The sequence below is a fragment of the Dermacentor silvarum genome, chromosome 6 (assembly GCF_013339745.2).
Source record: "Dermacentor silvarum isolate Dsil-2018 chromosome 6, BIME_Dsil_1.4, whole genome shotgun sequence".
Lineage (NCBI taxonomy): Eukaryota > Metazoa > Arthropoda > Arachnida > Ixodida > Ixodidae > Dermacentor > Dermacentor silvarum.
This window is the reverse complement of record NC_051159.1, coordinates 139,370,782-139,383,408: the sequence shown is the minus strand read 5'-3', so window position 1 is coordinate 139,383,408 and position 12,627 is coordinate 139,370,782. Positions and strand designations below refer to the sequence as shown.

At 46.1% G+C, this 12,627-nt stretch overlaps 2 protein-coding genes across 2 annotated transcripts in view; one reads left to right on the top strand and one right to left on the bottom strand.

Moving 5' to 3' along the window:
* LOC119456919 (transmembrane protease serine 9) overlaps positions 1–12,627 on the bottom strand; it is a 64,303-nt gene that overhangs the window by 18,624 nt on the left and 33,052 nt on the right. The window lies entirely within an intron of this gene.
* LOC119456089 (transmembrane protease serine 9) overlaps positions 6,317–12,627 on the top strand; it is a 28,366-nt gene continuing 22,055 nt past the window's right edge. Inside the window, exons 1-2 of the mRNA XM_037717690.2 lie at positions 6,317–6,726; positions 8,550–8,644. Of these exons, the coding sequence (XP_037573618.2) occupies positions 6,645–6,726; positions 8,550–8,644 (177 nt within the window). The 5' untranslated portion in view covers positions 6,317–6,644. The remainder of the gene's footprint in view (positions 6,727–8,549; positions 8,645–12,627) is intronic.

The window sequence follows — 12,627 nt, the reverse complement described above, 5'->3', positions numbered from 1 at the left end:
AAGTGTTCAATGTAATGATTTAATTTCGCCCAATTCATTCCTGCGTCTTTCACGTAAATGAAACTTGCACACGTGCATGTACTCTAGCGCACCAGTGCTGCCCAATATGATAACTCTCATACTAACTTGTATTTTTTGATTTTTTTACGGCGAAGCTGTTAAGGGCTAGGTTCCAGGAGATCGCGTCTGTGTATAGTAGACCGACCGGCGTGTACAACAATTCAGATGCGTGGTGGTTTGGCTCCATGTGCGTGGCGGTTTCTCGCCAGTTGTGCCTTAGCACAGGTGTCAAAATGGATGATGGATGGCCCATTGTTATACCTCTTGCCACCGCCGATGCCTCTTTCACAAATGTCGCGATACTCTGCGGCCGGACGTCCCATCAATCGTTGTGCCTCTTTGTCTCATGACGTAGAGATCGCGCTAGCGCTGCTATCAGCAGTTGGCCTTTGGACTCGCTATGGGACGGACGGTCGTTTAACTACATGTTCCAGGATCCTGACAACACTATGTACGCTGTGGCTCATACGCTAGTCTATGACGGTGGGGCGGCTTGGCGCAGCAAACGAACTACTTGGACATTGCGCCAGTCGAAAACAAGACGCCGGTGTGATTGCTCTTTGACTAACATGCCGAGGACGCTCAGTATAGTCAATAGTGATAATATATAAATTCACTATAGTAATATTCACTATAGCAGACCCACCATAGTCACAGCTTCTCTGGCTTCCATCTTCACAGTAGTGGAAGGGCTCTGAATTTTTTTCTTATTTATTTTAAATATACCGCCCGCTTACTGGTGAAATTCTTGTTGTGGGTATTTGCCATAGCACGGAAAACATGATCATAATGAACATGCGACGATCATCTCAAAGAGATAGTTGGCGTTGGCATGATATAAGTATGCGTGCGAATGTGGCCTCATGAAGCCATTGGTATACATCTCTGACAGATGACGAAACGGCTATTTCAGGAAGGTAGTTGCATAAGCGAAGTTGCAATATTTACTTCAAATATGAACTACTGACACAACGAAAGAAGAATAGGCGGGATACAAGTTGCCTAACAAAGAGGTGTAACAGGCCGAGGCCTCCTCTCACAAGAGGAAGAAAAAGATTGTCACATCGCATTGCCTCCGCACATGACCTTTAGACAAAAGTACCAAACGCACGATGGAACGCTTCTTGAAGGAAGGTTGTCGAAAGTATTTGCTTTCTAAAGGCTCGCTTTACTATGACTTTATTTTCACTGTCTCCCGCAAAAAAAAAAAAATCTACTGCACATGTAGACGTATTGTTCCCTGTACCCATTTACCGTGTACCTTACTTGGAATCTCCGTGCTTGGAATGCACTTGCCTAGATCTATGTGTCCGGCGAATGATCATTCCACCAGGTATCAAAACATTTTTTTTCCTTTAAGAGACATTACGCAACAGTTCCTGTCAAATCTTGGTTGTAGAAGAGAGGCTGTTTCATGCCATGCTCAACAAACTGTCGTTTGTGACCGCGTGATGAAACGATTGATCACTGTTTTGTAAATTGCAGGGACGCCATGTTCTAGGACGTGCTCCAGAGAACACTAAAATAAGATTTAGATGTCGCACCATACACTATTCGCTTTCTTCCTTTAAAAGTCCCTGTGACACATGCTACGATGCATGTCCACATTACTTAGCCTGCATAGCCTTTGGTGCAGTAGAATTTGCTACAGGAACGCACGTTGAAGCACAAGGAACCACTTGATCGTTGTCTAGGGAATCTGCTGCTTCAGTTCGCACTTTGCATGCAGCTATAGAATCACTGCCGGTCTGGATGTCTTTATTGGACGCTTGCATTTGCTTGCTCAGACTTTTGAGAGTATGTTTTTTTACTACCACGTAATAAAGAAAAAAGTGTGGTTGTGGCGTAATGATAAGAGCATCCGACTGCTGTGTTGGGGGACCGAGATTCAATGCCTGCGTCGTGCACGCAATTCTTTTTTCGAGTGAGACAGAAAGAACACCGCATGCGGCTGCTATACGCAGTTTGATAGGGAGCCTGTATACATACAACAGCGTTTCATGTAGGCTCCCTACAGTATGACTCAAATGCATCACGAAAGGTCCACGTTTAGAACGCCCGTCGCATTTATTCCGAGTTTCAAGGGCCTAGAAAGTACCTTTCCTGTAATCCATGACCTTCACATCTCCTGCAATTGATATATCTCCCTCTGGTTTGTTGCTGGTTGTTTGTCGTGCCCACCCATTATCTTCCTTCTTTCCTCGCATTCCTCAAAGACAGAAAACCTAGAATAAAAAATAGGCAATATTTCTTTAAAATGACGATTTTGACATTCCACTAGTTTTTCTCGCTAGTCACCGATTTCTTGCTTGCATTTTATACCGTTTGCTGGTCTAGAATATGCAATATAAGTGCATTGCCGGCATTCGTATACGCCTACAGACTCACTCTTCCTGTTCAGTCGTAAAGTGCAAACGACAATTCTTTCACTTTGTTTGCTCACAAAAGCGCAAACTCCACTTCAACCTTTTCATCTTGCATTCGTATATCTACAAACTGCTGCAGAACACACCCAATTCGACAGCCCTTGAACCACATTGAGCTGAACTAAACGCTATGCCGCGAAATACAGAGCTGGCAAGAATACGCTAAAACGCGTCTCTGAGAATGTTTCTCACTTTACTGAGCCATGTGTGTGATAATTTCATACTTTGCGATAAATTCCTATCAATGATTCCGTGTTATCAACGCGACAAGCCGCTGCGATTTCAGTGTTACCAATTGTATGCATTTATTTTCTTAAAGGGGGTACATTCATATACTGAATATATTTTAAGTTATGACAAAATCTTGATGGCTTCTTTGTCTACGTAGTAATATAAATCGGAGAAAAACTGCAGCGCAAAGAACTCCTCTCTCTTCGAGACGTACGTGCACGTTACGGCAACGTCACGATCATCTCCACGACCGCCATGTTGGATGAACAGCCGCACCACCTAAGGTTGCGAATACACCTGTGTTCGGCAGAATCGAAGAATAAACCACTGTAATAAATCAGTACATTAAAATGGCTGCTTATATGTATTTCGAAAGCACGCAAACCTTTCAATGGTGTAACGCATGATATTATATCGCTGCTGTGCCACTGGTTATGTGCCCATTATTTTCCGAACCCCCAGAAGTGGTATATGCCACTGTGTTACAAAGGGTATAGAAGTCCTAACTACATTTGTTCTGTGCATTTCGCAGTGACACTTAGATTAACCAAGATATAAACCTGTCAAATATCGGTGTGCGCGCCAATGAGTTTGGAGGAGGTGAAGGCAAGCTTTGTGTCCACTTCAAAAACCCCTCCGCACTTGTCGGTGAACAATAGTGGGGATCCTGCAAATGTTGGGAAAATCACTCTATCCAGAGTGCCTCCTAGCCTGCACCTTAACTGGAACGCGTTCAAGATGCACCTTGCACGGGAGGCAAAATAACCCCAGTAAATTGCGCTAAGATCGCTGTCGTAAATGCGGCAAGTACACCAAGTATATCCTTTTTGCTTTCCTTCTCCCCGTAACTTACTTTTCCCCCATTGTTTTATTTTTCCTTTGTGTTGCACTCCCCTTCTCCTCATTCAGGTGTCAGCCGTCGCCGGTATGGCTTCCGCAAAATTCATGAAACCATTGACACCGATGCCGGCTCGTAAAACTCTGTATAGCACTTTATTTTCCCTCTTTATCAAATAGCTGTCGGTCCCATAACCACCGTTTCGTGCCGGAATTTCTTGAACGTGAAAAAAAAAAAGACGAAATATATTTAAAGTGAACATTTCAAAATTCGCGCCGAATAGAGCGACACCTTGGTGCAAGGTTTGTTTTCAAGTCATCTCTCCACGGCAGGAAAATCGCAGGTAGTGGTCACAGGCTGCTGATGCATGCGCCGGTCAGCATTGTCCAGAGGTCGCAAGCCACACAATGACCATGTCTCCCTCAAAGCTGGACGCACGCCACATAAACCAATTTTGCCTCTTTCACTCTGCGCTTCTCCGCATTCCACACGGGACAATAAGCTTGAACGCGCAGGGCTTTCCTTCTTCTCACATTTGCTCTCCAAGGTTGAAGACTGGGCGTGTTGGTATAGCATATATGTTGGATTGCGCAATATTTTGACGGGACACACAGAAGAGAAGCACACACTCTTCTCGATCTTGTGTGTGTCCCGTCAAAATGTCGCGCAATCGAACCTCTAGCAAGCTTGCTCTCTTGTTATCACGTGGTCCGAAGCTTTCGACAAGGCTATCACAATGTAACTTCGACTACTGCACCCATAGAGCTTCGTATACAGTTACTACAGGGAACGCTGACTCTGCTAACGTTCAGCCACGATGGGAATCAATGATGGGTAATACATGGATTTGTCGGATCTTCGTGCTTATGGATTCAGACGTTCTTTTGGCTTCGTTTATTACGCGTTATCTCTCTTCACTGGCGTAAATTTCAAAGCAATCTACACTTCTTTTAATGCAGAAGGTAATAGGACTCTGCAAACACGCATAATCGCTGCTAAATTCAGTGGTTCCACTTGTCCATGGTGTAATGCTTGTCAATGTCGGGCTTCTGTGCTAGAAGTCCTGTGTTCTGTGCTAGAAGTCCGTATAATCCTGCCGTCGGACGATTTTAGTAATGTTTACTTAATTATTTGTAGCGCAGCACTGTCTTAAAAGTTATCCCTTCGCAACGTCACGAAGCCGTTTAGGGCCAGAAGGACGAAGTTGAGGCAAATCCCTGTACTGCCCATCGTTCCCATTCTGGCAGAACCACCCTGCTTTGCAGCTCCCCTAGACACTAGTGGCGCCCCCCCCCCCCCCCCCTCTATCACTGGCCAATTTTCGTGACGTACAGCGGTTGTCCTTGTAAACAAACCCTACGCCAAGAAATCTGGTGCACTTCTTGAATTAATCCCGTTAAAATGTGTCGCAAGGTATAATTTTTCGCCGTTCGAGGAACTGAAGCGTAATGCGTACCATGATTGCGGAAGCGGCAGTTGTCCAACTGGGCCAGAAAGCGACACGACATTTTCCTGTCATTTATTTGGACCTATGATTTTGACTGAGGGAGTTTCATATGCTTAATATGTTTTCCCTCAAGCAATGTTCATCATCATCATCATCAACATCATCATCATCATCATCATCATCATCATTTATTTTCCCTTAAGGACCCCTGTCGGGGTATTACATAAGGGGGGGGGGGGTTACAGGAGGTAAGCATAGGAATATAGACATGGTGACAATTTCCTACAGCCTGTGGAAAACAATAACAATGAATTCTGGGCTTTTGCATGCTCCACCTCAAGCAATGTTCCGAAGACGTGATAACAGGGCAACTGACGCTTTTTCCTCGAAATTTGTGTACGAAAGTCGTCAGTTCATAATTTTAGCCCAAGAACATAAATCCACAAATCCGACTGATGAATTTATTATTTCATATAGAGGTTCCGATTCATCTGGCAGAATTGTTTAATGAATGTCCAGCCTTAGTTCGTACTCACTTAGGGATAAAAAGTCTAGCAGAGTGCTTCATATACCAAATCTTCTTGAATTAGTAAATAAGCTGGAAGCTCCACATGCCGAGAAATGAAACTATAGTTTTCGGTCTTCTGGCACAAAATAACATATTCCCGATTTAGCCTCAGGATCGGACATAGGCAAAAAAGCCTTTGCAGAAACTTTCACGTAATCCAAGCTCGTACTAGGATCATTTGCATTCTGAACACGGAAATAAAACTTGCACTGCTCTCCACGATGAGTAAATAATGGAGAATGGTGATATTTCGTCCGCACAATGCATGCGGAAATCGGCGAATCTTTCTTGCGATAACCCTGCATCACATTCGCTTCTTTTATTCTTCAAATAAAAGACGATATACGACCGTGTTCTTGGTTTCTCGCGAATGCAGGTTTGTAAGACACGAGCAAGGAAGAGTGCGTACGTCCGCCATTACCCGTTTATAGCAATGATACGTTATTAGGCAGGGGCTGCGTAAGATGGTCACTTTGCAACATCATCATCATCATCAGTCATCAAAGCAGTTCACCTAATCTTCTTGAGACCATGACCCTCTCCCCCTTTTCGTAGGGCAAGAGACGATCTCATTGAGGAAGCCTCAGCGATTCGCTGGGACACAAAGGTGCCACTACTGCCTCTGGGGCCACCAATCACGTTACACGCGATTCGTCATCGACAGTTCCGCGGTGCAGATCGCTTAGGCGACGGGCAAAATTGAGGGCGAACAAGCGTCGCCTGTTGTTAAGTGAAGCGAGGATGGCTCCCGTTAACCCACATTCCCATCCGCCCGGCCGCTCCGAGGCGTGCGTTATAAACGCTACGTTTTCCCCTGCCCGCGACACGATCGGTGCGCGCGACGACGCACTTTCTCTAGGCGGCCGCTGCGCGTTCATCGGCAGCCCTCGTGCTCGTCCGTATGCGCTCAGCCGCCGCCGACGCCGCCGCAGAGTTGACGAGCTCGTGACTTACACTCGTGCAACCGATACGAGACGTGAAATAGTATTAGATTCTTCCAAAGTCCGCGTATAGACCTGTAGCTGAAAACATTAGAAGACGCTTTAAAGTAAAGGGGGGGCTGCGCGTTGAGGGATGTGGCAAGAGGGCCTGCGGTCTTGGTGTGTGGTTGTGATTGCCGCGTGCCTGTTCATTTGCGCACCGTTCGTCGACGCAGGTAAGTGGTCGGTGACTTCTTTCTTTGAAAACGCGATAGTCTTACGATTTTGTGCAGCGATAGCTTTACCGGTATATCTTGCGTACATGCCCCTCCGGAGAAGCTGTAGGACCCACAGTTAATGTGCAGTACAGTGCAACCGAGCTTTAACATCGTATTCATTTTCCCTAGATTATTGAACGTTGTAGTAAATATCGGCTGTCGGCGCTAGAGTGAGACTGCAGATAAGTGCTCTGGATGATGGGAAAATGATCTATTAAAGCAGTGTGCTAGACACTGTGTGGCTTGCATGACAGCCGAAAACTTGAGAGGCAGCTATACCGGTTGATTATTTTTAAGTTCTACAGAATTTTAAAAAATGACCTGTGTCAAATAGCACAATTTCATTCTTCGAGCTGGAATATTCAAAAGCGACATTACTTGCACGAGAAATTGAAACATATATTGAACGAACGAAAATTCGCTAATTAGCCTCTTAATTATTTACCTTATTGCAATTACCGTATTGCAATTTACGAAGTGTAGCCGGGCAACGCGTATCCACTTAGGATGAATTTTCAGGATCACACCAGTTCGAGATATTCATTGCCAAAGTATACGATGGCATGCATTAGCATTGCAATTACTTTTGTGCTTCAATGCATGAAATGAAGTGTTTGTTAAAAAACTAAGTGAGATAACAGTGCATTTTTACCGTGAGTTTGATGGCGCATATCTCGGAACCTGGGCCATCCTCAAAATGTATTTCTATTAGATAGGCCGTGCAAACTATAACCGGCTAGAATTCATAATTTGCAATTTGTGCCACAGACTAATTAATTAAGAGGTCATTCACTGAATTCTTGGGAATTAGTTGAACATGTGTTGCGACTTCTCGTGCAAGTAATGTCCACCACCACTTTGAATATTCCAGCTCAAGGAATGCAATTATGCTCTCTGCCACAGGTGATGTATAAAAAAACATAGAAATTATCACCCCGTACACCCTTGAAGGTAATCAGTTTCGTCATGTTAGTTTTCTAACTTGCTTTCAGAATCCAATTTTCGTTTTAGCGCTACAGCTGTCTCTCCGTGACAGCGTACACATTGTGATTTAAATTCCCTACACTTATTTTTTTCTTCCACGTAATGAACCTCGCATCCAGGTGAAGGAGCGTTAATGATTTATTATGTAGATACAAGCAGGGTAGCGCGCAAGAACGTAAACAAAGAAGGGTTCAATCGAGCCAAAGTAAGCATGAATAGAGTTTACAAAGACTCTTCGCGCTACCGGCCGCACCGTGTTTTAGTCAAATCCCCGCTGAGAGACCGTCTAGACAGTTTGCATTTCGGCAACGTCGCGATGCACTCGCCATAGCAGTGAAACGGGAACGGAAGCGCATTAGCCAAAGAAAACACCGCGTATCCCCGGGCAGGCGTCGCACAGTTTCGCGAAGAAAGCCCGCCGACTCAAATCGCGTCTTGCTCGTGTCGCGCTCGCGTTCACGTGTTAAACAGTCGAGCCTAAGGCGCCGAGCTGATTACCGAACGATTACGTGTCGCCTTTGCGAGCTGGCCGGTGCACGTGGAACTATCGCTCGAGGAAAAAACAGCGGCGGGCACGGAGGGCCCGTCACGGCTGCGTGAGCGCATCGTCGAGGGCAAGTGACATTCGAGCAAAGTGTGCCACCGCACGATCAGGCCGCAGCTAGGCCAGAGTTGTTGCGAGAAACGAGTTGAGCGCGCGCTTCGAGCTGCCTGTACATACACCTGCTCTTCCCCCCGTGCTGACGGGAAGGCCTGCACCCGTGTCCCGTGCGTTAGTTTTTCGTGTCCTGTCGCAGCGTTCAGGAGGAGCTGTCGCTGCGGCCGGCAGCTGGTGCGCCGCAGTCGTATCGTCGGAGGACGGGACGCCTACGACGGAGAGTTTCCCTGGATCGTGAGTACACCTTGGTCATTTGTAAAAAAGCGATCTTTCATTGTTCCTCGTGCTAGGAGTCTGTGTGTACTAATAAAAAGAAACTTGTCGGATTTGGCATTCGAGAGGTGATGTGCCGCAATAGATGCCGCACTGAATCAACACACGGCTGTTTATCCAGTGTCCGTGATCAACGGCTCCGTATAAATTCTGGTCGCCGGGTCCCTTTATGTCCCGCCTATACATCTAAATGCATGGGTGCCTTTCAATTACGCGCCACACGGAAATGAAGCTGTGGTCGCGTAGAATGAAATGGGATGTGCCATGCGTTCGCGAGCTGTGGGGGCTTGCCCCATCTGTGACATGCCATCATGATTGTTGCGGACGCTTTCACCAAGGTATACGTGGTAGCAAATCTTACATAGAAGCGTATACGTTAAAACATGACGGTTCACCGGCGGTTGATGGTGCTTAGACATGTTTCGTGACAACGCCGTACGACGACGGCACAATAGAAAAACGGCAGTGCCTCTCCATCCAGAGGCAAGCCTATTTGCTGTATGCCTTTTTTTGGAACATATATGAATACTTGGTCATTTTAATTTTGCTTGCCGACGTGTAATATATATATATATATATATTAGGCAGCGCACATGGTAGTTTTGGGTCGTGAGCGTTGGTGCCGGTGGCCATTTCAACGGAGTGAGCCCATGTGTGGTGGTAATGCAGCGATGCGCCTCGATATCGAAAGCGACAAAACAGACAACAGCAAACGGCGTGAGCGATAGCGCAAACGATTCGCTTTATCGCTGCGATTCCGCGTTGACGGTTTCTGTACATCAGCATTGCAATAACTTACATGGTGCAGTTCTATCAGCTTTGTACCGGCGTGGGGCTTATTACCATGCCTACTGCTGTGCAATGTGGTGCGACAGCTCTGCAAGACGTTGACACAAACATTTCGCTAGAGCCCCTCAAAACCCATGGGAATCGTGAGAATTGTACACAGAGCTACGCATTTTTGTACGCAGAAATAAATATTTTATTGCAAGTGACAGATATATTGTGTTAAAGGGCTACTCTGGAGTTCTTTAACCATATTAGGATTCTGTCATGTTCAAATATCATTGTCAGTCCAGTCACTGGTAGGGTGGGTAAGTTTGCTTAGAGACTCATCAATAATTATAAATAACCAATCAACAAGCTTGTACCGAATTCAAAATGAATAGCTGCTTGGTGCGACGTCACGATGAGTTGATGGTGTCAGATCCTATACTACGGTAACGTAAACGCGCAGAACGCGTGCTAAACATGCAGTATACACGTGGTGCTGATGCCAAGAAAGTGAAGCTGACGACGTCTTCTGACTACACGGGGAGCTCTTCCAGCGCTTTCGAACGAGACAGCGGCGATTGCAGCGACTATTTCAGCGCTGGAGGATCGACATTTGCATTTTATTCACCGCCGCTGCCGCGCAAGGCAGATGACGTGCCCAAGCTCGATAGGTCTTCCGCAATGTCCAGAGATTACTAAGTCATTTTGTTGTAAAACCTGAAAACAAGAACCTAATACATTTTTAGAAGTTATTGGCAAAATAAATAAATCGTTAGAATCAAGAAACGAAACCAGGATGTCAATAAACATATTACTTGACAGGCTTTACGCGTTTGCCTCAGCGCCCGGGAAGTGCTCGTGACAACAGAAAAATCGACCCCATTGGCTATATGGTTATGTGATTCCTACCGTTACTGCTTAGGCTCCCTTTAGGGTTAAGGAGCCTATACAGTATCTCTAGTCATTTCCCTAACTCAGTGCCATCTGTGTGACGAGGGAACACGTCCGACGGAATAAAAAATGGTTATGGCATATCCGTTTAAACAAAAAAAAAAAGTTTTTTATACTGCCAAAGGTGCAAAATACTGTCCTAATGGCCTGTCATTAGGACAGTATTTCCGAATGTCTCCCAGCTCGACTCGGTGGGCGTTTCGAGCTTTTTAGCGTGGAAAGCTGCTGCAAACCGACAGCCATGTGGATGTCGAAATCACACATCTATTGAACATCGTTTCTTTGAGGGCTGAAGAAAGCGCTTGGGGTCAGACTCCAGACTCGCCGGCCTGTACAACCACACAAAAGCAGGTAAAGTGAACAATTAGAGATTTTTAAATTAAGGGCCGAAAGCCGCACCCAAGTGCGGGTGGACGCAAATTATCGGGCTTATAAAAGAACCCAACGCGAGCACAAAATAGCACGAAGGGCCAACAATGCAGTTTGCGGCCCTCAACGCTTGGGTACAGCTTGCGTCCCCTAACCTTAAACTTCCTATTAGAGAGTTTTAAGTAAGCGGATGCAAGCCGCACTCAAGCGTTGGGGGATGAAAACTCCATTGTGGGCCCTTCGCGCTCTTCTGTGGTCGTGTTGGGCTCTTTTGTAAGCCCGGTGCTATAGTCCCCCAACGCTTGGGTTGGGCTTGCGACCCTTAACCTAAAGCTCTCTACTATGTGGTGTCGTAAACTACCTTTGACTGACCCTTGGTGAAACACACCTCGCAGATACCGCGCCACCGGGATTCAGATGAACGATGACGATCAAAACTACACAACGTGTGAAAGGGGGGGGGGGGGGGGGGAGTGGAGGGTCGTTTAGTAGGCGAACTTTACGAGCGCGCCTGTCTGCACACAGGAGCTTTTTTTAGCGGGCGCTGAAAACGAGGTATTTAATATTTACACTGCTTAGGAATTTTATTTCGTTCAATGAGATAGTTTTATCTTCCTTTTATTTCAAAAAATTTTTGTTTTCTTTAACAATGTTTGTTTCCTCCTCACCTAGTCACGCTTCAATCGCAGCTCCCGTTATTGACACTTTGGTATCACGGATCATTAGTTCTTGACCGCGGCTCGCCCGAAGTTTCGCGACGCCTTTGAATCCACCTTGCCTCTCAGTGAGGCATCGGTTGCTGGGCAAATAACAGCCAAAAACAAGCGTGCAGCCTGGTTGCTTAAGCTTCTGTTTAAGATGTTCTCGAAACGAACCAAGGCAACATTCTGAATATGAAATTTACTATCAAGGTCAAATGAAATGCCCAAAGTGGACCTTGTGCCCGAAGCTTAATTGAAGGTGCATTGGATGCCGTCGACCAATCATCCGCGTCCACATGCACGCGCATATAGTTTGCACAGAAAGTTCGTGGTTGCTCGCGCTGATGCGACAACGTCACCTGTACTATTTTGTCCAATGCATGTTTTCTCATCCGAACCACTGCAGTACCCTTCCCATGTACGCGTGTTGCAAATAGTGCTTTAGCTTGTTCCTATAGAGACTATAAAGACACTTTTGCAGGGGCAAGTTGGAATCAGCTAGCGCAAGACATGGGTAATTGAAGATCGCTGGGAGAGGGCTACGTCCTGCAGTGGACATAAAAATAGGCCGATCATGATAGACACTTTCAGTACAGTTTTGAAGAGCTGGCGGCATGCGCCGCACCATATCGGAGACCATGCTGTTCCGCGAGTAGTTCGTACAACTGAAACTAGTTGGTGTAATCTGTCTAAAACGCGCTTCTCGTCATTTGTGGTCTTGTGTGGAGCAAATAACTAGTTCGCTGCAGTTGGGTGCATTATGTACAGGCGCCTGTCCGCTGTTGTAGGAGGCGAATGGTAAAGAAATGTGGCACGTTGAAAGGAGAATGGTTCGTGTCATTAGTAACAAAAAAAAAAACAACATAAATGACAGAGCACAGAGCTTCTGCGAAAACAAACTGTTCTGCATGGTCATGAGGAAACCCTCTTCTCATGCCGTGCAGAAGCCTCCTCCGCGCAGGAGGAGGAATGCGCAAGGAAGTGTCGCGCATTCATCTCATATTTCTACGAGAGACTGGTCTGGTCTGATCCTGGCATATTTGGCGGGGAGATATACGCTCAGGTGGAGCATTTGCTTACCAGGTATGCCAAACTATCCCCGCCTGTAGCAACATCATCGATACCACCAAGAGAGCATGGAGCCTGCCT